Source organism: Scyliorhinus torazame, chromosome 15 (genome assembly GCF_047496885.1).
Source record: "Scyliorhinus torazame isolate Kashiwa2021f chromosome 15, sScyTor2.1, whole genome shotgun sequence".
NCBI classification, from domain to species: Eukaryota; Metazoa; Chordata; class Chondrichthyes; order Carcharhiniformes; family Scyliorhinidae; genus Scyliorhinus; species Scyliorhinus torazame.
In genome coordinates this window covers 114,569,173-114,596,235 of record NC_092721.1, presented here as the reverse complement: position 1 = coordinate 114,596,235, position 27,063 = coordinate 114,569,173, and the positions used below count along the sequence as shown (strand labels likewise).

Here is a 27,063-nt window from a genome sequence, read left to right as displayed (position 1 = left end):
CATGTGTTACCAAGTCATTAAGTGATTGATCAGGGAGGACATAAAATATAAATAAAACTGATGTAAAGAATAGTAATACAGTTTTCCCAGATTCCCTGGACTATGAAAATGAACAGATTAGCCAAACATTCTATTCCTGATCATTCACTAATGAGGCCTTCTGGAAAGTAATCATGTGGTTGTCAGTGAGAATTCATCTCTAATGGCCTCTGTGGTTGAATTGCTTTCCATCACTCACAGTCTGGGCTGTATCAAAGTGCTGATGGTATCTGTGGAAGAATACTTCAGCAGAAGTCAATGACTTCAGCAGAAAAATATATATGGCTGTGTTGAAAGCACACTTTGTCATTTGTGATTCGCTTGCAGTTGATTCCTCAGACCACATCACATGTATTTTGCATGACTTCAGGAATTATGCATCACTCAATCTATGGATGAATGACATGAAAAAGTCTCCATGTCTGACAATAACTGTTATAAATTACTTAGCCAAAGTGTTTTATCTTGGAAGACAAGAGCATTATTTGTTTCACGCTTTATTGTAACCATGGATACATTTCATGCTTGTTTTTACATAGATATGAAAATGTCTCATCCTCCATATTTGCTTTTGTAAAATATTGTGTGTCACACCACTGAACACAGGTAGACTAATTGGAGAACAGTGTAATCTGGGAGAATAAATCACCAAATTACTTGAGGAACAATAATACATAAAGCAAGTAGGTTACATGCTTCTGCCCTCAATAGTTGAATTATTTTCCTCTACTGTGTTGCTCAACTCTTTTTTCTCGATTTTTTTTTTTTTTTTTTTTAATTTCTTATAAATATTTTATTGAAAAATTTTGGTCAACCAACACAGTACATTGTGCATCCTTTACACAATATTATAACAACACAAATAACAATGACCTATTTTATAAACAAACAAAAAAATGAATAAATAATAAATAACAAAAATGAAAACTAACCCTAATTGGCAACTGCCTTATCACAAGTAACACTCTCCAAAAATATAATTTAACAGTCCAATATATAATTATCTGTAGCAACGACCTATACATATTATACAGTATATATTAACAACTCTGAGAGTCCTTCTGGTTCCTCCTCTCCCCCCCCCCCCCCCCCCCCCCGGATCCTGGGCTGCTGCTGCTGCCTTCTTTTTTCCATTCCATCTATCTTTCTGCGAGGTATTCGACGAACAGTTGCCACCGCCTGGTGAACCCTTGAGCCGACCCCCTTAGAACGAACTTAATCCGCTCTAGCTTTATAAACCCTGCCATGTCATTTATCCAGGTCTCCACCCCCGGGGGCTTGGCTTCTTTCCACATTAACAATATCCTGCGCCGGGCTACTAGGGACGCAAAGGCCAAAACATCGGCCTCTCTCGCCTCCTGCACTCCCGGCTCTTGTGCAACCCCAAATATAGCCAACCCCCAGCTTGGTTCGACCCGGACCCCCACTACTTTTGAAAGCACCTTTGTCACCCCCATCCAAAACCCCTGGAGTGCCGGGCATGACCAAAACATATGGGTATGATTCGCTGGGCTTCTCGAGCACCTCGCACACCTATCCTGCACCCCAAAAAATTTACTGAGCCGTGCTCCAGTCATATGCGCCCTGTGTAATACCTTAAACTGAATCAGGCTTAGCCTGGCACACGAGGACGACGAGTTTACCCTGCTTAGGGCATCTGCCCACAGCCCCTCCTCGATCTCCTCCCCCAGCTCTTCTTCCCATTTCCCTTTTAGTTCATCTACCATAGTCTCCCCTTCGTCCCTCATTTCTCTATATATATCTGACACCTTACCATCCCCCACCCATGTCTTTCAGATCACTCTGTCCTGCATCTCTTGTGTCGGGAGCTGCGGGAATTCCCTCACCTTTTGCCTTGCAAAAGCCCTCAGTTGCATATACCTGAATGCATTCCCTTGGGGCAACCCATATTTCTCGGTCAGCGCTCCCAGACTCGCGAACTTCCCATCCACAAACAGATCTTTCAGTTGCGTTATTCCTGCTCTTTGCCACATTCCATATCCCCCATCCATTCCCCCCGGGGCAAACCTATGGTTGTTTCTTATCGGGGACCCCCCCAAGGCTCCAGTCTTTCCCCTATGCCGTCTCCACTGTCCCCAAATCTTCAGTGTAGCCACCACCACCGGGCTTGTGGTGTAGTTCCTCGGTGAGAACGGCAATGGGGCTGTCACCATAGCCTGTAGGCTAGTCCCCCTACAGGACGCCCTCTCTAATCTCTTCCACGCCGCTCCCTCCTCCTCTCCCATCCACTTACTCACCATTGAAATATTAGCGGCCCAATAATACTCACTTAGGCTCGGTAGTGCCAGCCCCCCCCTATCCCTGCTACGCTGTAAGAATCCCTTCCTCACTCTCGGGGTCTTCCCGGCCCACACAAAACCCATGATGCTCTTTTCAATCCTTTTAAAAAAAGCCTTCGTGATCACCGCCAGGAGGCACTGAAACACAAAGAGGAATCTCGGGAGGACCACCATCTTAACCGCCTGCACCCTCCCTGCCAGTGACAGGGATACCATATCCCATCTCTTGAAATCCTCCTCCATTTGTTCCACCAACCTCGTTAAATTTAACCTATGCAATGTGCCCCAATTCTTGGCTATCTGGATCCCCAGGTAACGAAAGTCCCTTGTTACCTTCCTCAGCGGTAGGTCCTCTATTTCTCTACTCTGCTCCCCTGGATGCACCACAAACAACTCACTTTTCCCCATGTTCAATTTATACACCTGAAAAATCCCCAAACTTCCCAAGTATCCGCATTATTTCTGGCATCCCCTCCGCCGGGTCTGCCACGTATAGTAGCAAATCGTCCGCATACAAAGATACCCGGTGTTCTTCTCCTCCTCTAAGTACTCCCCTCCACTTCTTGGAACCCCTCAACGCTATCGCCAGGGGCTTAATCGCCAGTGCAAACAATAATGGGGACAGAGGGCATCCCCGCCTTGTCCCTCTATGGAGCCGAAAATATGCAGATCCCCGTCCATTCGTGACCACGCTCGCCATCGGGGCCCTATACAACAGCTGCACCCATCTAACATACCCCTCTCCAAAACCAAATCTCCTCAACACCTCCCACAAATAATCCTACTCCACTCTATCAAATGCTTTCTCGGCATCCATCGCCACTACTATCTCCGTTTCCCCCTCTGGTGGGGCCATCATCATTACCCCTAACAGCCTCCCTATATTCGTGTTCAGCTGTCTCCCCTTCACAAACCCAGTTTGGTCCTCGTGGACCACCCCCGGGACACATTCCTCTATTCTCATTGCCATTACCTTGGCCAGGATCTTGGCATCTACATTTAGGAGGGAAATAGGTAGCGGGTCCTTTTCCTTCTTTAAGAGAAGCGATATCGTTGCTTCAGACATAGTCGGGGGCAGTTGTCCCCTTTCCTTTGCCTCATTAAAGGTCCTCGTCAATACCGGGGCGAGCAAGTCCACATATTTTCTATAGAATTCGACTGGGAATCCATCCGGTCCCGGGGCCTTTCCCGCCTGCATGCTCCTAATTCCTTTCACCACTTCTTCTACCTCGATCTGTGCTCCCAGTCCCACCCTTTCCTGCTCTTCCACCTTGGGAAATTCCAGCCGATCCAAGAAGCCCATCATTCTCTCCCTCCCATCCGGGGGTTGAGCTTCATATAATTGTTTATCAAATGTCTTGAACACTCCATTCACTCTCTCCGCTCCCCGCTCCATCTCTCCTTCCTCATCCCTCACTCCCCCTATTTCCCTCACTGCTCCCTTTTTCCTCAATTGGTGTGCCAGCAACCTGCTCGCCTTCTCCCCATATTCGTACTGTACACCCTGTGCCTTCCTCCATTGTGCCTCTGCAGTGCCCGTAGTCAGCAAGTCAAATTCTACATGTAGCCTTTGCCTTTCCCTATACAGTCCCTCCTCCGGTGCTTCCGCATATTGTCTGTCCACCCTCAAAAGTTCTTGCAGCAACCGCTCCCGTTCCTTACTCTCCTGCTTCCCTTTATGTGCCCTTATTGATATCAGCTCCCCTCTAACCACCGCCTTCAACGCCTCCCAGACCACTCCCACCTGGACCTCCCCATTATCATTGAGTTCCAAGTACTTTTCAATGCACCCCCTCACCCTTAGACACACACCCTCATCTGCCATTAGTCCCATGTCCATTCTCCAGGGTGGGCGCCCTCCTGTTTCCTCCCCTATCTCCAAGTCTACCCAGTGTGGAGCGTGATCCGAAATGGCTATCGCCGTATACTCCGTTCCCCTCACCTTCGGGATCAACGTCCTTCCCAGCACAAAAAAGTCTATTCGCGAGTAGACTTTATGGACATAGGAGAAAAACGAGAACTCCTTACTCCTAGGTCTGTTAAATCTCCACGGGTCTACACCTCCCATCTGCTCCATAAAATCTTTAAGTACCTTGGCTGCTGCCGGCCTCCTTCCAGTCCTGGACTTCGACCTATCCAGCCCTGGTTCCAACACCGTATTAAAATCTCCCCCCATTATCAGCTTTCCCATCTCTAGGTCCGGAATGCGTCCTAGCATCCGCCTCATAAAATTGGCATCATCCCAGTTCGGGGCATATACGTTTACCAAAACCACCGTCTCCCCCTGTAGTTTGCCACTCACCATCACGTATCTGCCCCCGTTATCCGCCACTATAGTCTTTGCCTCGAACATTACCCGCTTCCCCACTAATATAGCCACCCCCTGTTTTTCGCAACTAGCCCCGAATGGAACACCTGCCCCACCCATCCTTTGCGTAGCCTAACCTGGTCTATCAGTTTCAGGTGCGTTTCCTGTAACATAACCACATCTGCCTTAAGTTTCTTAAGGTGTGCGAGTACCCGTGCCCTCTTTATCGGCTGGTTCAGCCCTCTCACGTTCCACGTGATCAGCCGGGTTGGGGGGCTTCCTACCCCCACCCCTTGTCGATTAGCCATCCCCTTTTTCCAGCTCCTCACCCGGTTCCCACGCAGCTGTATCTCCCCCAGGCGGTGCCCCCCCCGCCCATCCCCTCCCATACCAGCTCCCCCCTCTCCCCAGCAGCAGCAACCCAGTAATTCCCTCCTCCCACCCCCCCGCTAGATCCCCCGCTAGCGTAATTACTGCCCCCATGTTGCTCCCAGAAGTCAGCAAACTCTGGCTGACCTCGGCTTCCCCCCGTGACCTCGGCTCGCACCGTGCGACGCCCCCTCCTTCCTGCTTCTCTATTCCCGCCATGATTATCATAGCGCGGGAACCAAGCCCGCGCTTCTCCCTTGGCCCCGCCCCCAATGGCCAACGCCCCATCTCCTCCACCTCCCCTCCTCCCCCCATCACCACCTGTGGAAGAGAGAAAAGTTACCACATCGCAGGATTAGTACATAAAACTCCTCTTTCCCCCCTTTTTAACCCCCCTCTTCGCCCCCCACATTCGCCCCACCACTTTGTTCAAACATTCTTTTTAATAACCCGCTCATTCCAGTTTTTCTTCCACAATAAAAGTCCACGCTTCATCCGCCGTCTCAAAGTAGTGGTGCCTCCCACGATATGTGACCCACAGTCTTGCCGGTTGCAGCATTCCAAATTTTATATTTTTATGAAGCACCGCCTTGGCCCGATTATAGCTCGCCCTCCTTCTCGCCACCTCCGCACTCCAGTCTTGATAAACGCGGATCACCGCATTCTCCCATTTACTGCTCCGAGTTTTCTTTGCCCATCTAAGGACCATTTCTCTATCCTTAAAACGGAGGAATCTCACCACTATGGCTCTGGGAATTTCTCCTGCTCTCGGTCCTTGCGCCATCACTCGGTATGCTCCCTCCACCTCCAACGGACCCGCCGGGGCCTCCGCTCCCATTAACGAATGCAGCATCGTGCTCACATATGCCCCGACGTCCGCTCCCTCCGCACCTTCAGGAAGACCAAGAATCCTCAGGTTGTTCCTCCTTGCGTTGTTCTCCAGTGCCTCCAACCTTTCCACACATCGTTTCTGATGTGCCTCATGCGTCTCCGTCTTCACCACCAGGCCCTGTATGTCATCCTCATTCTCGGCTGCCTTTGCCTTCACGACCCGAAGCTCCCGCTCCTGGGTCTTTTGTTCCTCCTTTAGCCCTTCGATCGCCTGTAGTATCGGGGCCAACAGCTCTTTCTTCATTTCCTTTTTGAGCTCTTCCACACAGCATTTCAAGAACTCTTGTTGTTCAGGGCCCCATGTTAAACTGCCACCTTCCGACGCCATCTTGGTTTTTGCTTGCCTTCCTTGCCGCTGTTCTAAAGGATCCACTGCAATCCGGCCACTTTCTCCTCCTTTTTTCATCCGTATCCAGGGGGGATTCCCTTCTGGTTTACCGCACAGTGTTTTTAGCCGTCAAAATTGCCGTTGGGGTTCCTATCAAGAGCCCAAAAGTCCGTTTCACCGGGAGCTGCCGAAACGTGCGACTCAGCTGGTCATCGCCGTACCCGGAAGTCCTCTTTTTTCTCTATTAATTACATTTTGATAATATAAACTACCACTACAACATACTCGTTATGATTTTCGGTGATGATGAAATCATGTTATTCACGCACATTATACTTGCATTACAAAATAATGTGGGTACCATTCATCTTTGCTGCTGTGATATTCATTGGGTAAATCCACCGAAGTTGATACTGAGCCATATGAACCTGAGAAGTCCTGGGATTTGAACCTCATTTGTGATATATGACTTGGACTTGGAAGGGAAATAGCAGCAATCATTCTCAAGCAAGATCATTGTAATGATGACCCCATGCTGGAAATTTATTGAATAAGGACAACAGTGACCTTGGTAATGATGCCCCCTCCACATTGTCAAACATGTAAACTCACCATTTTGGTGAGATACGAGAGGGCCACAAACCCATGCACAATATCCTAACATGAGGCAATATGCTTCAAGAAAGAGCAGGGATAAACAATGCTGCATGCAAAATGTTCTATATCATATCATAAAACAATTAGCAGGATAAATGAAGACTTATTTGTTTTGATAGCTACAACAAATGACACAAAAAAAATCCACTATCGACAGAAGATTGCAAACTACATGGATCGAGCAGAAGAAATTAAAAAACATCTGGATAAGCTGAAAGAAGGTAACTAAACGCAATAACCTGAAGCAAGGCACGTACCAAATGCAGTAAAAACTTTACCTCCTGTATTTGGGATATTCTATTGTATGTCAGATGTAATAATTTCAAGACCACATTTTATGTTTGCATCAATTGTAAGGATTTCAAATGCTTTATAAAATAGAACAGACAATTCATTGTTCGGTAGAATACATTTTTAAAAAAGGAAAAGTCAGACAGACCAGGGAAATCCCTTACTTCAGGGTTTCTCAAACTGGGTTCCGTGGAACAGGTTGATATATAAAATTTGAAAAATGCTACAAAGTTGCTTCATTGGGTAAATCTATCTAAGATAATACTGAGTCATATGAACCTGAGAAGTCCTTGGGTTTGGACCTCATTTATGATATATGACTTGGGTTTGGAAGGGAAATAGCAGTAATCATTCTAGCAAGATCATTATAATGATAACCCCATGTTGGAAATTTATTGAATAAGGACAATAGTAGCCTTGGTTATGATGCTCTCTCCACATTGTCAAACAGCCTTAGAACATAGAACATACAGTGCAGAAGGAGGCCATTTGGCCCATCGAGTCTGCACCGACCCACTTCAGCCCTTACTTCCACCCTATCCCTGTAACCCAATAACCCCATCTAACCTTTTTGGTTACTAAGGGCAATTTATCATGGCCAATCCACCTAACCTGCACGTCTTTGGACTGTGGGAGGAAACCGGAGCACCCGGAGGAAACCCACACAGACACGGGGAGAACGTGCAGACTCCGGTGACCCAGCGGGGAATCGAACCTGGGACCTGGCACTGTGAAGCTACAGTGCTATCCACTTCTGCTACCGTGCTGCCTGTGACTACCTTCTGACTATTAATCCAATCAGAGGCTGGCTTCTCCAGAATCCATCTTCTGATTGGACAAGCTGGGAACAACATAAAACTCTTAGATCAGGGCGAGCGCGGACAGTATAGTGACAGGGAGAGCAGCCGATTTAGTGGGAGGGGAAGGAAATCTCTGAGAAGGAGCGAGAGGGGAAGTGGGCATGTGAGCGCGAGCGAAAGGGGAAGCAGGCCTGGGAGCAGGAATGAGAAGGGAAATGCGACGTACAGGATGGCACAGGGAAGGGATAGAGCGGGTTAAGGACCTATAATCATAGAATTTACAGTGCAGAAGGAGGCCATTTAGCCCATCAAGTCTGCACCGGCTCTTGGAAAGAGCACCCTACCCAAGGTCAACACCTCCACCCTATCCCCATAACCCAGTAACCCCACCCAACACTAAGGGTAATTTTGGACACTAAGGGCAATTTATCATGGCCAATCCACCTAACCTGCACATCTTTGGACTGTGGGAGGAAACCGGAGCACCCGGAGGAAACCCACGCAAACATGGGGAGGATGTGCAGACTCCGCACAGACAGCGACCCAAGCCGGAATCGAACCTGGGACCCTGGAGCTGTGAAGCAATTGTGCTATCCACAATGCTACCGTGCTGACCTGTTCATAGAGGGGAGGTTTACGAGGCTACAGGAATTGCGGAAGTTTGAATTGCCAAGGGGGAGAGAATTCAGATATTTTCAAGTCTGGGATTTTCACACAAGGAGCTACCCTTGTTCCCACAGCTGCCAAAGCATACGCTGTTGGATAAGTTGTTAATTCAGGATGAGCCGAGTTTGGGGGGGGGGGCATTTATGGTTGATTTGTGGGGACGCTGAAGGTGCCAATGGAGGGGATAAGGTGGAAATGGGAGGAGGAACTGGGCTTTGAGCTTGGGCGGGGGGCCTGGAATGAAATGATGATTATACAGTTATACAGTTTACGGTGGTATATAGTGCTCATATGACTCGGGGCCCGTATGAGTGGGTTTTTCCCAGAAGTGGAGGATGTATGCAAGAGATGTGGGAGGGGGTCGGTGAATCATGCTCATATGTTTTGGGGGTGCACAAAGTTGGGGGGGTTTATGGGGCAGCGGTCTTCGAGACTCAGTAGAAACAGTGGGGATGAGAATGTCCCCATGCCTTTTTGGTGTTTCGGATCTGCCGGTGCTGCGGAGCGGGGCGGGGCGGGGGGAACCGATGTTGTGGCCTTCGCCTCTCTGATTGCCTGGCGGCGAATCATATTGAGTTGGAGGTCAGCAGTCCCGCCGGGAGTCTCGGTGTGGGTGGGAGATTTGTATGAATTTTTAAAACTGGAGAAAATCAAGTTCGCTCTCAGAGTGTCGGAAGAGGGGTTATATATAAGATGGAGGCTCTTTCTGTCCTCACTTGAGGATCTATTTGCCACTGGGTTGGTGGGGGGTGGGGTGGGGGGGATTAGTTTTTCGTTTAGGGGAGAAAAGAGGAAAGTGGACAAATTGTTTAAATCATGTTTTTATTTGGTTGTTGCATGTGTACGTTATTGATTGTGTTTGGAATCAAATATATTTTTAAAATTAACTCATTGTTTCTTTTTAAACGCTGCATGCCAACAACATATTCATCTTTACTGATTCCAGTGACTTAAAAAAAACATTTAATGGGATGTGAGCATCCCTAGCAAGGCCAGCATTTGCTGTCCGTCCCTAATGGTAGTGCGCTGCCTTCCTGAACCGCTGCAGTCCATATGGTGTAGATACACCGACATTCCAGGATTCTGACCCAGTGACAGTGAAAGAACGGTGATATAGCTCCAAGTCAGGATAGTTTGTTACGTGGAGAGGAACATGAAGATGGTAGTGTTCTCGTGCATCAGCTTCCCTTAACCTTCTCGGCAGGTAGAAGATGCGGGTGTGGAAGATACTATCAAAGGAAGTTTGGCAAGTTGCTGTAATGCATCTTGTTGCTGCTATACACTGCTGCCACTCTGCACTAGTAGTGGAGGGAGTGAATGTGTTAGGTGGTGGATGGAATGTCATGGATGGTGTCAAACGTCTTGATTGTTGTTGGTGCTCCATTCCTGACTAGTACCTTCAATTCCCAGATTTCTTTCTGAACAGAATTAAAATTCTGAAACTGCCATAGTGGGATTTGAACCAAGGTTCTGTGAATTATTCGTCCAAATCTCTGCATTTAGCGTTGTAAAGTGACCTTTATAAAATAAATCAACTGAAGGAATTGTAGAATCTTTGTTACCTTTTAACACAAAAGAAGATGCATTTCTTCCTGATGATAAACCAATGAATTTGGTGAATAATAATCCAGTTAATAGTACTGTGATGAATGTAAGAATTTCTTTATATATTGTATTATAGGTATTTGGTGCAGCAAGGGTTAAAAGCCTGGGTTAGTATGTGACTGCTGCAGTCATGTTTTTAAAAATCCTGGGTTGGAAAGGCAGATGGACCTTTTGGAGACCGAGGTGCAATTAAAGCATCGTAAACTTTAGGATAATAGAATTTAGTTTAAAGGAAGCAGGTTCTCTGGAAATAGATAATTAGAGACATTGGCCGGGATGCTCTGATCTGAATTTGCCCCACTATCGCTGCCAGCGAGAACGTAGAATTTGGCGCTCAGCCAAAACTCCATTCACTGCAGCGGGAAAGAAGAATCCTGCTGGCATGAACAGACAGCGAATCCAGCCCATTATGTTCAGTTTAGTAAGATAATGTAGTAAATGGGAGGAGCCAGGGGCTGAGGCAGTCAGGTGTTGAGTTTCTGGAGAAACAGATCAGTTTTGCATCTGTCTGCGAACAGATGAGCTTCTATCCCAGCTGTTTAAGTCAAAATATTTTTGTCTGTAAACTGAACAGAGGTTTCTGAAAAGGCAAGATCTGCAAGCTGTTTCCTGGAGGATCACCCTCCCAAAACATCTCTTTACAGCAAGTATTCCTGGGTTGGCTAACTGTATTTAAAAGTGAATTGTGACTTGGGATGGGTTTCCTTTGAGTGAAGATAAAAGATAGCAGTTAGAAATTAGTGTTTCGTTGTCATTGATAAGCATTATTTAATGGGTAATTGTAAGCTATTTTCTTGTGTGGTGTTAAAGATATTTTAATCCTGTACTAGTAAGAAAGTTTGTTTCAATACACCATCTCCCTAGTTGTGTGTGGAATTACTCCTGGAGCAAAGTATCCATTCCTCACAGTCTTACAAAATAAATAAAATATTGGGGTTTCTGTCCAGTATTCTAGCAATTGTTTGGGTCTGTTCCGGGATCGTAATAGTACTAAAGAGGAAAATATAATAGTGGCCACAATTTTCCCAATAGGAAACATTAGATATTCACATTAAAAACCGCTATGAAGTGTTGCAGAGGTTTCAGATCTGACACTTGGAAAGTTCATTTTCATCTTGTGTGTGAAATGACTGCTAAATCTCTTTAGCATTTATATGAAACCCATATTTCAAAAAAACTATCAGTTAAAGTGAAACTCCTGTGTTCCTGCATCTTTAGTATCAGTTTCAAATTAATTTTGTGAAGTAAAATTTTAACATTCGATTTGACTAGGTTGTAATGCATATGTGCAGAATACTCCAGTGGAACTATATAAAGGTTTGCATGCATCAATTATGATGCTCGGTGTCTAACTAAATTATGTAAAAACTATGATTTTTGTGTGCAACCTTTCGCTAACTGTCTGTATTTCAGATGGGAAATATCATGAACAGATCAAAATTCCAGAAGATGCGACTGGATTTAGTTATGAAAAACTATTCAAACCATATTTGGACCAATTTGTTACTGAAGTGTGGGTGGAAGACCCATACATCAGGCATGTTCATCAGGTGAGAAGCATCCTACTCTTTCCTTTGAAATGGAGTAGTTCAACATGTACTTAAGGCATATCTTCAATTTTTGGACAAGGTTACTGATATTGTCAGTCTGTTAATAACAATCTGCCAAATGCTACTAATTTCAATGCAGATGGCTTAAGGAAAGAGTTATTTTGTAACACAGCTTGCAGTTTTCCCAATTTACCAGAGGATGTGACTGGCTCAATGTAATCTGAGCCACTAATAAATAAAAGGAGGATTATCAAGTTGGGAAATACCAGTTGCAGTCTAAATAATTTTAAAATCTTTTAAAACATTAATCTGTTGGGAAGACGTAAACTAAAATATTGAAGCATACTGCATTTAATTTAATGAAAAGCAAACTTAACCCGACAATTTTCAAACACTCATATTGATTTTTTGTTTTATAGCTATACAACTTCTTGAGATTTTGTGAGATGCTTCTAAAAGATCCTTGCAAAGTGAAAAATATCCATCTACTGACTTCTCTTGATAATGTACGTAACTTACTGTGGATTACTGTTAAAAGATCTTCATTGCAAGCCAGAAATAAATTCAGTATAAGAACTGCAACCAGAGGGTGCTGCAATATGTTGGAACATAAGCATTGCCGCTGATATTTATGTTGCCAATGCTGGTTTGTGTAGCTTTTATAATTAATAAACTGTATTATATTCCCTCAAATCAAAAGGCGGCACAATAGCGCAATGATTAGCCCTGCTCCCTCACAGTGTCAGGGACCCGGGTTCAATTCCAACCTTGGTTGAATGTGTGGAATTTGAACTTTCTCCCTGTGCCTCTGTGGGTTTCCTCCGGGTGCTCCGGTTTCCTCCCACAGTCCAAAGATGCGCAAGTTTAGTGCATTGGCCATGCTAAATTACCTATTAGTGTCCAAAGGTTAGGTGGGGCTACTGGGTTGCAGGGGTAGGTTGGGGGCATGGGCGTAGGTAGGGTGCTCTTTCAGAGGGTTGCTGTAGACTCGATGGGCCAAATGGTCTCCTTCTGCGCTGTAGGGATTCTATGATTCCAAATTCTTTGCAAAGAGAATAAACATTAATTTAAAGATTTGAGATATTTTAACATCCCACACACCACGGTTCACATTCTTAGCTGTATAAATGTGAGGAGGTGGTGAACGAAGAAAAATATCCTAGGGGATAAGAAACATATTTCATTAGTGAGGACTGATTTTTATTCTTTTAACTGTGGAAAGTACACAGCTCTTGTTAGAAAACCCAAGAACAAATTTTGATCTGAATCTTCCAATATGGGAAGTGGCGAATTACTGTACTGATGCACACTGGGACCTGAGGAAGTCCGTGCACATGCATGGCAATTACTTATGAAGTTTAATCTTCCAGTTGTTGGCTATACCCTGCCTGGAATGCTGCACGATTATCTGGCCATAACCAAATTGACTTGGGCTGTTTTCCCTATACTTGCCATGTTTTTATTTACGCTGATTTACTTCGAGCTTTTCCAAGCGGGTGTAAAGCTTGCTCAGAATCATAGCTCCGAGTAAATCAGTTTGAATGTCACAGGAACCATCACTGGGACAACTCAGATACAGAACCTCCCAGCCGGCAATGTTCACACCCCAACAACGTTATTCTCTCTCTCTCTCTCTCTTGTTCCCCCCTCCCCCCCATGCAACCCTAAACCCCGTCCCATGACTCACCTTGCAGAATCAGTGTCTCCTGCCTGGCTGATGTCAGAAGAGTCAACATTGTCAGGGTAACAGGGAATTAAGTATTGTTTGAGGGAAGCGGAGCAAGGAAGTGGGTGAGTTGGGATTGAGTATTGCCAGGTGGGGAGGGTGAGCATTATCATACATTTATATACATAGAAAATAGAACCAGGAGGAGGCCATTCGGTCTTTGAGCCTGCTCTGCCATTCATTATGATCAGGATTAATGATCAAGTTCAGTACCCTGATTCCCTCCTCCCCCCATATCCCTTGATCCTTTTTGCCCCAACAGTTATATCTAATTCTTGAAATTACACAACGTTTTGGCCTCAACTACTTTCTGTGGCCGTGAATTCCACAGATTCAACACTCTCTGGGTGAAGAAAGTTCCTAAAAGGTTTGCCCCTTATTTTCAAACTATGACCCCTTCTGAACTTCCCCATCATCGGGTACATGCTTTCTGGATCTACCCTGTCTAGTCCTGTTGAAATGTTATAGGTTTCTATGAGACCCCTCTCACTCTTCTAAAATCCAAAGAATATAATCCAAACTGACTTAGTCTCTTCTCATATGGCAGTCCCCCATCCCAGGAATCAGCCTGGTAAACCTTTGCTGCAGTCCCACCACAGAAAGAACATCCTTCCTCAGATAAGGACACAAAATGCACACAATACTCCAGGTGTGGCCTCACCAATGCCCTATACAATTGTAGTAAAACATCCCTATTCCTATACTCAAATCCTTTCACTATGAAGGCCAAACATACCATTTGCCTTCTTTCCTGCCTGCTGTATCTGCACGCTTACTTTTAACGACTGATGCACAAGGACACCGAAGGTCTTACCAAGTATCCACCTCTCTCAATTTACACCGTTCAGATAATAATCTGCCGTCCTATTTTTGCTACCAAAGCGGTTAACCTCACATTTATCCACATTATACTGCATCTGCCATCAGCCTGTTCAAATCCTGCTGAAGCATCTCTGCATCTTCCTCACAGCTCACTCTCCCACCCAACTCAAGCATGATATTTCCCTTTTGTAATTCCATGCTGACTTTGTCTGATTATACCTCTGCTTTCCAAATGCTGTGCTATGAAATCCTTAATAATGGATTCTAACAACTTCCCCACTACCGACGATAGGCTCACTGGTCTATCATTCCTGTTTTCTATCTACCTGCCTTTTTTAATAGCTTGGGTTATATTAGCTACCCTCCAATCTGTAGGAACCACTCCAAAGTTCAGAGAATTTTTGAAAATGACCACCAATGGATCTCTTATTTCTAGGGCCACTGCCTTAAGTACTCTGGGATGAAGATTATCAGGCCCTGGAGGTTTATCCGCCTTCAATCCCATTAATTTCCCCAAAATAATTTCTTTACTAATACTAATTTCCTTCGGCTCATCACTGAAACTTTTGTTTCTCAGAACTTCCAGTATATTATTCATGTCTTCCTTTGTGAAGATAGAAGCAAAGCACAAATTTAGTTCCTCAGCCATTTCTTTGTTCCCTGTTATGAATTCCCTGTTTCTGACTAAGGGGCCTACATTAGTTTTAGCAATCTTTTCCTCTTTACATATCTATAGAAACTTTTACAGTCAATTTTTATGTTCCCTGCTAGTTTACTTTCATATTGTATTTTCCCCTTCTTAATCAATCCCTTGGTCTGCCTTTGCTGAATTTTAAACTGTTCCCAATCCTCAGGTTCTACTTTCTTGCTAATTTGTTTGCCTCTTCTTTGAATCTAATACTATCTCTAATTTCCCTTCTAAGCCATGGTTTGTCCACAGTCCCCTTTCTACTTTGTACCAAATAGAAATAAACAACTTTTGGAATGCACCTATTCATTCCTTTAATGCCTGCCATTGCCTGTCCACTGTCCTTCCTTTCAGCAATGTTTCCCAGTCCATCATAGCCAGCTTATGCCTCATACCATCATAGTAACATTTATTGAGGTTCAAGACCCTGGTCACAGAATCAACTTAGATTGGATTGGATTTGTTTATTGTCACGTGTACCAAGGTACAGTGAAAAGTATTTTTCTGCGAGCCTCTCCACCTCGGCCCCGTTGATGCTGACAAGGGTGTGTACAGTACTTTGCTTCCTGAAGTCAATGACCAGCTCTTTAGTTTTTCTGATATTGAGGGATAGATTGTTGTTGTTGCACCACTCCACTAGGTTCTCCAACTCCCTCCTGTATTCTACTCACTATCCACCTTGATAAAGAATTCTATCATTTTATAGGCAACTCATCCCCAAGGGTGCCAACTAATTTTTTATCATTGCACAACATTCAGTCCAAGATGGCCTGTTTCCTTGTTGGTTCATCGACCTATTGGTCCAGAAAACCATCCCATATACACTCCAGAAATTCCTCCTCTATTGTATTGTGACTAATTTGGCTTACCCAATCTACATGCAGATTAAAGTCACCCATAATCACAGATGTTCCTTTATCACATGCACCTCTGATTTCCTGTCTAAGGTTATTCACAACATTACCACTGCAGTTTGGTGGTCTGTATACCACCCCTACAAATGTTCTTTGCCCTGGGGTGTTTCTTAACTCGACCCATTCAGTTTCCACATCATCTGTGCTGATATCTTTCCTCAATATTGTATCAATATCTTCTTTAATCAACAGTACAACTCCCATCACCTTTTCCTTTCTGTCTGTCCTTCCTAAAAACTGAATAGCCCTCAATGTTTAGTTCGCATCCTTGGTCACCTTGGAGCCATGTCTTCCCGTCTGGGCGCTCTGCTTTCCTCCCATAAATCCCGAAAGACATGCTTGTGAGGTGAATTGGACATTCTGAATTCTTCCTCAGTGCACCTGAACAGGTGCTGGAGTGTGGTGACTAGGGGATTTTCACAGTTACTTCATTGCAATGCTAATGCAAGCCTACTTGTGACAGTAATAAAGATTATTGTTATAACATGTGAATTAGGAGCATGAGTAGGCCTTATTTCCCCTCATCCTGCTCCGACATTTGGTAGGATTATGGCTGATCTGATTGTGGCCACTACTTTCTTGTCTACTCCCTGTGCCCTTTGACTCCCTCGTCAGCAAAGAATCTATCTAATTCAACCTTACAAATATTTCATGATCCTGCCACCACTGCTCTCTCTGGAAGAGAATTCTCATGACCCTCAGAGAAAGGATTTCTCCTTCTGCGTCTAAAAGGGGAGATCCCTTATTGTGTAGCCTGGTTCTGGCCTTTCTCACAAAGGGAAACATCCTTTTGGCATCCACCCTGTTAAGTCTCCCCAGCATCTTTTGTTTTAATAAGATCACCTCCCATTCTTCAAAACTGTCCAGTCATTCCTCGTGAGACAACTTCATCTCAGGAATCAATCAAATGAACCTTCTCTGAACTGCTTATACAAAACTGTACACAATACACCGTGTAGTCTCACTAACACCCTGTACAACTATAGCAGAACTTCCCTACTTCTATATTCCATTCTTGCAATAAATTACAAAATTTAATTTGTCTTCCTGATCATTTGCATATTAAATTTGTGATTCATGTACCAGGACACCCAGATCCCTCTGTACCACAGTGTTCTGCAATCTCTCTATTTAATTAATATGCTGTTTTTCTATTATTCCTGTTAAAGTGGACAAGTTCAGATTTTTCCACATCATTCACCATCTGCCAAATTTTTGCTCACTCTCTTAACCTATCTGTATTCCTTTCCAGATTCCTTATGACCTCTTCACAACTTACTTCCCTACCTGTCTTTGTGGATCAGCAAATTTAGCAAACATACGTTTGCTATTGCCAGGGTGGGTAAGGGAGGGAGGATGAGCATTGTTGAGGAATGAGGGGATTAGAATTGTCAGAGTGGAGGCTGTGCAGTTTTGTGGGTGTCAAATCCATTAAAAAAACTCGAAGTTAAAAGGGTAATTTTTCAGTTCATGAGAAAAAGGTACACTTCATCATTAGATCTCTGGACTCTGCTCAATTATGAATCACAGCAGATGTGTGAGCAGAATTTTTATCTTGTAATCATTCATGGGACCTGGGCATCACAGACTAAGCCAGCATTTATTGCCCATCCCTAATTGCACTTGAGAAAATAGTGGTGACTGCCTTTTTGAACCACTGCAGTCCCATTGTTGCATGTACACCCGCAGTGCTGTTTGGGAGGGAGTTCCAAGAATTTTGACCCAATGACAGTGAAACATGGCCTTATAGTTCCAACTCAGGATGGTGTGTGGCTTAGAGGAAAACTTGCATGTGTTTGCTGCCCTTGTCCTTTTAGATGGTAATGGTTGTGGTTTTCTAAGTGCTGTCTGAGGATTCTTGGCGAGTTGCTGCAGTGAATCTTACAGATGGTACTCACTGTTTCCACTCTGTCGGTGGTGGAGGGAATGAATGTTTGTGGATGGGGTGTCAATCAATTAGGCTCCTTCGTCTTGGACAGCCAAGCTTCTCTGGAGCTGCACTCATCCAGGCAAGTCGTGAGTACTCCATCACACTCACGACTTGTGCCTTTTAGATGGTGGACAGGCTTTGGGGAATCAAGAGATTAGTTACTCACTGCAGGATTCCTAGCCTCTGACCTACTCTTATTGCCGAGGTATTTATATGGATAGTCCTGTTCAGTTTCTGGTTAATGGCACCTGAGGCTCTAGTGTAAAAAGGGCATGAGCAGATGAAATTGCAGTCAATGATGAGTGCTCCTGCTCTGCTGCTAACCTGAAAATAGCTGTAGCTGATATGATCCCCGAGGCCAGGATGTTGTAATCATCGCTGCGCACTTTCCTTCCCCAGTCTTTCCTTTAACAGGTCACTGAACTTGCATATCTAATATGAAAGTAGGATAGTGCTGGAAATTCTTATACATTATTTGCCAGATTTCATAGGGACATTAGTAGAAAACCAAAGTAAAGTATTCATCTACTCAGTTGTGGTGAGTGAATGCTACAGAAGGACATAATTGGGGAAAAGGTAAGAAAATAACTTCAGAACATACCAAAAATGATTAGCTAGATAGCATACTCAATGATTCTATAAATAAGCTGCTTTATTTGAAGCTTGTATGCTGGAGTGTTTATTTAATATTACATTACTGGTATCATATTATTGAACACAAATGTATAATATGCATTAACCTTCTGTTTCATGCATTGTAGAGCGGTGGTAATTCACAGCAGAGCAGTAGTCTTGACGAGATAAAGCAGTCATTACAGAGTTATGGGGTAACCTTGGAACTGAACCACTCTTTTTCGATACATGACCGAGAAATCAGGTAGTTTCTTTACTGCGTCAATTGTATTTTTATGAACTGAGGTATCATTATTGTCACCTAAAGCATTATCCAGCTTTTGTTCAAGAGTTTGGTCCTGCTGTTCGCAACATACTCCATTTTCTAGTTACGATGGGGAGGCTGTATATGTGTCTCTAAAATTGCTCTTAAAACTACTCAATCATGGTCTAACGCAAAACAATTTCTTCATTAACAAGTACACATAGTATGCTTAGATAGTACTTCAGATCATACTTTCAACATAGTAAAAATCCTAAGTGTAAGGGTCATTCTTCCTGTTCTTGTTTATTCCCTTATTTCCCCTTTCTTTTATTTTTGTTGTTAACACTTTTGATCCATGGATGTTTAATGGACCTGTGACTTTAAAGCTAAGCAGCCTTCAAATCAAACAGAAGGATCCAGAAGGTGGTGCTGTTTTAGGCTGGTGATTGGAGATTGGCTGATATCAGTGATGACTTGGTTTGATTGATTTGGCGGCTGGCCAAAGAATTGGCTCAAAAGGCTGTGCTCTTTGATTGACTCGGTGGGTATAGGAAATTTATGCTTCTCTGTCAGAGCAGGTGTATAAGAATTATGACAAGGTTAAAAAAAAGGCAATTCTGGATGCATATGAATTGGTTCATGAACCACATATAGGCAAACGTTTTGGAATTTAAGGAGACAGCTGGGACAGCCTTATACAGAATTTGAAAGGTTGGACTTCTGGTGACGACCTGGAGTAAGCAGTCGCAGATTTGGTGGCTCCTGCTCAAGACGGATATTTTCTGTCTTTTTACTGCCCGAAGGGCGAGGATTTGAGTGTAAGAGGTGTCGGAGTGGCTGGGGAAGGTTTTACTCCTCTGGTGTGGCTGGTAGATGGATCCACGGTATAGGATTGGGGCAAGAAGGAAAGAGATGCTAGAACAGGAAAGTCTTTGTGATGCACCACAGGATAAGATGGCGGAGGGAAGGGGGCTGCTCTGCCTGCCCACTGGTCAACGGAGCAGTTCCTCAATGGAAAGTTCTGCCAGCAGAGGAAAGGGGCCCTGGAAGACCCAGCCAAGGTAGTGAACCGATTAAGTCAGGGATCGAAAGAGTGGAGCAAAGGCTGGAGTCCCAGGGCCGGGCGATCCAGAAAGTGGAGGCGGAGGGGGAGCATGAGGAGCAGCTGGTCTCGTTGGTGGCTGAAGTGGGGTGATGCAGGAGATCCAAAAGAGACTGAAGGAGAAGGTGGAGGATCTGGAGAACCGCTCCAGAAGACAAAACCTTAGGAGCGTGGGGATGCCCAAAGGCATCGAAGGTGCAGAGGCCGGCGTGTACGTGGCTAAGATGCTGGAGAAGCTGATGGGAGAGGGGGCCTTTTGCCGGCCCTTGGAGGTCAACCGAGCTCACAATCTGCTGATGAGGAGTCCGCAGGCAAGTGAGCCGGCAATGGTGGTGCAATTGGGGCAGCACGGTAGCATAGTGGATAGCACAATTGCTTCACAGCTCCAGGGTCCCAGGTTCGATTCCGGCTTGGGTCACTGTCTGTGCGGAGTCTGCACGTCCTCCCCGTGTGTGCATGGGTTTCCTCCGGGTGCTCCGGTTTCCTCCCACAGTCCAAAGATGTGCAGGTTAGGTGGATTGGCCATGATAAATTGCCCTTAGTGTCCAAAATTGCCCTTAGTGTTGGGTGGGGTTACTGGGTTATGGGGATAGGGTGGAGGTGTGAGCTTGGGTAGGGTGCTCTTTCCAAGAGCCGGTGCAGACTCGATGGGCCGAATGGCCTCATTCCGCACTGTCAATTGTATGTATGTCTGTATGAATTGCACCGCTTTCTGGACAAGGAGAAGATTTTCCGATGTGCAGGGCAGACCAGGAAATGTACCTGGGAAGGGAACGAGCTGCGGGTGTATCAAGACCTGGGAGCCGGACTGGTGAAGAGGGCCGGGTTTAACGGGGTCAGGGTGGCCCTCTTTAAAAGGGAGTGAAGTTCAGAGTATTGTCCCTGGCCCGTCTCAGGTTCCAAAAGCGAGAGTACTATTTTGGCATGCCACAAGAGGCAATGGAGTTTGAGGGACAATGGACTGGGAGGAGAGTGAGGATATTGAACTTTGGAGGAGTTAGTGTGTATTTAAAAAGTTTTTGATGGTGGGTTTTCTGGACGGGAGGTTATTCACAGGGGTACATCGAGGGGGAGTGTATGGTTGGGGGGGTAGGGGAGTTGGGGGTGGTAGGGAAGTTGGAGGCCTTGGACATGGGCCACCATATTTGCTGGGCGGTGGACGGTGGGCCTGGAGAGTCGCATGACACGCGTTTTGGGCTGGCCCAAAAAGGGATATGGGTGATCGGCAGGGGGTGGGGAGCCCCCCCCCCTGACCAGGCTGGTCACGTGGAATGTGAGGTGGATGAATGGGCCGATCAAACGGTCATGTGTGTTCGCACACCTGAGGAGTCTGAAGGCGGGACGTAGACTTTGTGCAGGAGACACACCTGAAGATAGGTTGAGGAAAGGGATGGGTGGGGCAGATGTTCCACCCGGGACTGGATATGAAGACGAGGGGAATGACTTTGTTGGTGAATAAGCGGGTGGCGTTCGAGGTGGGGAACATCGCAACAGATTTGGAGCGGGGGTTGGGGTTCATCATGGTTAGTGGAAAGCTGGAGGGGATGCCGGTGGTTTTGATAAACGTTTATGCCTCAAATTGGGATGATGTCGATTTTATGAGGCGGGTATTAGGGAAGATACCTGACTTGGACTTGTACCGGTTGATTATTTTTTTTCGGGGGGGGGGGGGATTTTAATACAGTCATAGAACGAAGCTTGGACCAGTCGAGTCCTCAGTCGGTGAAGGTGTCAGCAGTGGCGAATGAACTGAAGGGGTTCATGGAGCACAAGGGATGGGGGGGGTGGAACCGTGGCGGTTTGGGAGGCCGAGGGTGAAGGAATTTTCATACTTTCACGTGCAATGGGTGTACTCCCGGATTGATTTTGTCATGTTAGTCAAGGCGTTGCTGGTGTGGGTGGTCGACTGAGTATTCGGCAATTGGGGTTTCCGACCACAGGCCGCACTGGGTGGATTTGCGTGTGACCCGCAGGGGGAGGGGGCAGCGCCCGTATTGGAGACTAAATGTGGGGCTGTTGGCGGAGGAGCTGTGCGAGCAGGTGAAGGCTGACATTCGGGGGTACGTGGAGCTAAATGACACGGGAGGTCACGGCCGCCACACTGGGAGGCACTCAAGGCAGTGGTCAGCGGGGGAGTTTATCTCAATTCGGGTGCACAGGGAGAAAGCAGAGCGAGTGGAGATGGCAAGGCTGGTGGATTCTGAGGGTAGACAGGAGGTATTTGGAGGTCCGGAGGCAGGGCGGTTGAAGGAGAGACAGAGGAGCACTATGTGAGTACGGAGAGAATGCGAGCAGGATGTTGGCCCACCAGTTGAAGAAGCAAGAGGCGGTGAGGAAGATTGGCAGAGTAAGAGATGATAAGGGTAATGTGGTGATAGACCCAGAGCAGGTGTATGGCACGTTTGAGGCATTCTACAGAAGGCTGTGCCCAAAGCCGGCAGAGGAGGGAATATGGCAGTTTTTGGATGGGCTGGAGTTTCCCCAAGGTAGAGGATGAGCTGGTTCATGGAGTGGAGACCCCAATTGGGTTAAGGGAGGTGATGGACAGTATGGGGGCGATGCAGGCAGGATAGAAACCAGGGCCGGATGGGTTCCCAAGGGAGTTATATAAAAGGTTTGGGGCGGACCTAGCGCCACTGCTGATGAGGGTGTATAATGAGGCAAGGGAGAGGGGGTAACTCCTCCTTACACTGTCACAGACTTCCATCTCCTTGATATTAAAAAATGACAAGGATCCGGAGAAGTGTGGGGCATATTGCCCAATATTGTTACTGAATGTAGACGACTAACTGTTGGCGAAGGTGTTGGACTCGCAAATAGACCGGGGGTGATAGGCGAAGTCCAAACGGGGTTTGCAAAGTGAAGGCAGTTGATGGCAAAGGTGAGGAATCTGCTGAATTTAATCATGATGCCTTTGGAAGGACAGGAGTGGCGGCAATAGGCGTGGAGAAGGCATTTGACCAGGTGGAGTGGGAGTATCTGCTCGAGGTGTTGGGGTGGTTTGGGTTCTGACAAGGGTTTGTGGACTGGGTCGGTTGCTGTACAAGGTGCCGGTCGCAAGTGTGCGGACGCACTGAATGAGTTTTGGGATTCATCAGAGGACAAGGAGGGGTGCCCGTTCTCCCTGTTGCTTTTCGCCTTGGCGATAGAGCCGCTGGCTAGGGCGTTGAGGGACTGGAGAGGGATTGAGTGGGGGGAGCTGACACAGGGTCTCATTGTATGCGGACGACCTGTTGTTATATATCTCAAACCCGTTGGGCTGTATCAGGGACATTATGGGGATTTTGGAGCAGTTTAGCTTGTTCTCCAGGTACCAGTTGAATATGGGAAACATAAGGTGTTCCCGATTGAGAGAAGGCAGGAGAGGAGGCCGGGGGGCACAGATTCATATAGCCTTCTGTGGTCTATCACCACATTACCCTTCTCATCCCTTACTCTGCCAATCTCCCTCGCCGCCTCTTGCTTCCTCAACTGGTGGGCCAACATCCTGCGTTCAGGGTGGTGGGGGCGAGCTTTAGATACTTGGGCATCCAGGTGTCTCGGGTTTGGACGCATGTGCACAAGTTGAACTTGGCTCGGCTGGTGGAGCTGATTAAAGCAGATTTTAGGAGGTGGGGTGTGCTGCCACGGTCGCTGGCGGGGCCGGTGCAGACAGTAAAAATGACGGTGATGTCAAGGTTTCTGTTTGTATTCCAGAACCTCCCAAATTTCGTCCCGAAGCCGTTTTTCAAGAGAGTTAATGCGCTGATCTCTGGGTTTGTGTGGGCGAGGAAGACCCCGCGGGTTAGGAGGGTGAGAAGCATGGCAGGTGCGGGGGTTGTGGCTGGATCTGCCAAACATTATGAACTATTACTGGGCGGCAAATATTGCTATGGTTAAGAAATGGGTTGTGGGGGAGAGCTCGAACGGAGGTGGCATCATGTGGGTGAACGTGTTTAAGGGCTAAGCGCCTCTGCCGTTTTCGCAGGCCAGGTACTCCTTAAGCCCAGTGGTAGTGTCGGCCCTAAGGGTGTGGGGACAGTGGAGGCAGCAGTGGGCGTTTGGATGCAAGGTTTTGGGGGTGGTGGATGCAACGTTTTGGGGGTCGAGGAGGCAAGCCGGGATCGATCGATTTGACAATCTGTTCATGGAGGGAAATATGCGAAGTTGGAGGACCTGGAGGAAGAGTACCAGCTGCTCAGAGGGGAACAGTTTTAGGTACCTGCAGGTCTGTGATTTTGTAAAGAGAGAGGTGCCGTCCTTTCCTGGGCTGCCACCCCTGGAGTTGCAAGACAATGTGCTGTTGAGGGACGAGATAGGAAAGGGGAAGGTTTCCGAGGTCTATAAGGAGTTGATGGATTGGGAGGGGGCCATGGTGGGGATATTAGACGTAAATGGGAGGATGAGCTGGGTGGGTTGGGGGCTGAGACGTGGGTAGAGGCTCTGCGAGGCTAAGCCTCATTCAGTTTAAGGTAATACATAGAGCACATATGATGGTAGCAAGGAAGCTTTGAAGGAAAATATTGATGACAGCATGGCATAAGTTAGTCAGAATGAGGAAAGTAAGGGCTGTGAAGTGATAGCAAGCGAACAGCTGGTTAACCCACATCCTTTTGAAGGTCCACAGTGCCACTTCAAGATAAAGGAAGAAAACAATAAAGGAGACTAACTAATCGGTAAACAATTATTTTAAAAAACTAAGAGCAAGGTGGATGGAGAACCATGTGATGGTCTGCCACCGTATGTGTTAACAACAAGCAGAAAGTTCATGGCACAGATCACGTGCCAATTTCGGATTCTGAAAGTAAAGAGGAACAATTGTAATCTAGAAAGTACAAATTGTTTCAGTCTGCATTACCAAATGGGGATAAGGCCTGTGATTGCGAAAATTCCGGTGAGGAGGTAAAAACTGTAATACCAAGAACAGTGCATTTTAAGTCAACCAACCCCGAGAGGATTGAACCTTTAACTGCACTTGTTGCTTAAGGTAGCCATGTGACAGACACGAGAGAATGTGAAGCTGGAAGGGTTAAAGAGTGTTTATTGGTTAAAAAATGAACCAAATATTTCTCTCAGCATTGACAATACTGCTTGTAGTTTGACTGTAGGAAATCCTCAAAATTTGGTGAGATGTTCATTGGAAAATCAGAAAAGGCTGACTGCATTACAGGAGAGACTGAAAGGGTATCGACAGAGTTGTAGGGAAACACCAGGGGGACTCTTGTTTTTTTTTAATTAAATATTTTATTGAAAATTTTTGGTCAACCAACACAGTACATTGTGCATCCTTTACACAATATTATAACAACACAAATAACAATGACCTATTTTATAAACAAAAAAAAATGAATAAATAATAAATAACAAAAATGAAAACTAGCCCTAATTGGCAACTGCCTTGTCACAAGTAACACTCTCCAAAAATATAATTTAACAGTCCAATATATAATTATTTGTAGCAACGACCTATACATACTATACAGTATATATTAACAACCCTGAGAGTCCTTCTGGTTCCCCCCCCCCCCCCCCCCCCCCCCGATCCTGGGTTTCTGCTGCTGCCTTCTTTTTCCCATTCCGTCTATCTTTCTGCGAGGTATTCGACGAACGGTTGCCACCGCCTGGTGAACCCTTGAGCCGACCCCCTTAGGATGAACTTAATCCGCTCTAGCTTTATAAACCCCGCCATGTCATTTATCCAGGTCTCCACCCCCGGGGGCTTGGCTTCTTTCCACATTAGCAATATCCTGCGCCGGGCTACTAGGGACGCAAAGGCCAAAACATCGGCCTCTCTCGCCTCCTGCACTCCCGGCTCTTGTGCAACCCCAAATATAGCCAACCCCCAGCTTGGTTCGACCCGGACTCCTACTACTTTTGAAAGCACCTTTGTCACCCCCATCCAAAACCTCTGTAGTGCCGGGCATGACCAAAACATATGGGTATGATTCGCTGGGCTTCTCGAGCACCTCGCACACCTATCCTCCACCCCAAAAAATTTACTGAGCCGTGCTCCAGTCATATGTGCCCTGTGTAATACCTTAAACTGAATCAGGCTTAGCCTGGCACACGAGGACGACGAGTTTACCCTGCTTAGGGCATCTGCCCACAGCCCCTCCTCGATCTCCTCCCCCAGCTCTTCTTCCCATTTCCCTTTTAGTTCATCTACCATAGTCTCCCCTTCGTCCCTCATTTCCCTATATATATCTGACACCTTTCCATCCCCCACCCATGTCTTTGAGATCACTCTGTCCTGCACCTCTTGTGTCGGGAGCTGCGGGAATTCCCTCACCTGTTGCCTCGCAAAAGCCCTCAGTTGCATATACCTGAATGCATTCCCTTGGGGCAACCCATATTTCTCGGTCAGCGCTCCCAGACTCGCGAACTTCCCATCCACAAACAGATCTTTCAGTTGCGTTATTCCTGCTCTTTGCCACATTCCATATCCCCCATCCATTCCCCCGGGGCAAACCTATGGTTGTTTCTTATCGGGGACCCCCCCAAGGCTCCAGTCTTTCCCCTATGCCGTCTCCACTGTCCCCAAATCTTCAGTGTAGCCACCACCACCGGGCTTGTGGTGTAGTTCCTCGGTGAGAACGGCAATGGGGCTGTCACCATAGCCTGTAGGCTAGTCCCCCTACAGGACGCCCTCTCTAATCTCTTCCACGCCGCTCCCTCCTCCTCTCCCATCCACTTACTCACCATTGAAATATTAGCGGCCCAATAATACTCACTTAGGCTCGGTAGTGCCAGCCCCCCCCTATCCCTGCTACGCTGTAAGAATCCCTTCCTCACTCTCAGGGTCTTCCCGGCCCACACAAAACCCATGATGCTCTTTTCAATCCTTTTAAAAAAAGCCTTCGTGATCACCACCGGGAGGCACTGAAACACAAAGAGGAATCTCGGGAGGACCACCATCTTAACCGCCTGCACCCTCCCTGCCATTGACAGGGATACCATATCCCATCTCTTGAAATCCTCCTCCATCTGTTCCACCAACCGCGTTAAATTTAACCTATGCAATGTGCCCCAATTCTTAGCTATCTGGATCCCCAGGTAACGAAAGTCCCTTGTTACCTTCCTCAACGGTAGGTCCTCTATTTCTCTACTCTGCTCCCCTGGATGCACCACAAACAACTCACTTTTCCCCATGTTCAATTTATACCCTGAAAAATCCCCAAACTCCCCAAGTATCCGCATTTTTCTGGCATCCCCTCCGCCGGG

General features: G+C 46.3%; 1 protein-coding gene across 5 annotated transcripts in view; it reads left to right on the top strand.

The window, feature by feature from the left end:
- The window catches only part of mitd1 (MIT, microtubule interacting and transport, domain containing 1), a 45,210-nt gene that overhangs the window by 3,068 nt on the left and 15,079 nt on the right, over positions 1–27,063 (top strand). For 4 of the 5 annotated variants that reach the window (XM_072476576.1, XM_072476580.1, XM_072476578.1 and 1 more), the window contains 4 exons: positions 7,012–7,113; positions 11,668–11,804; positions 12,224–12,310; positions 18,646–18,761. In XM_072476576.1, coding sequence (XP_072332677.1) covers positions 7,012–7,113; positions 11,668–11,804; positions 12,224–12,310; positions 18,646–18,761 — 442 coding nt within the window. The remainder of the gene's footprint in view (positions 1–7,011; positions 7,114–11,667; positions 11,805–12,223; positions 12,311–18,645; positions 18,762–27,063) is intronic. The other variant, XM_072476579.1, reaches the window with a different exon arrangement.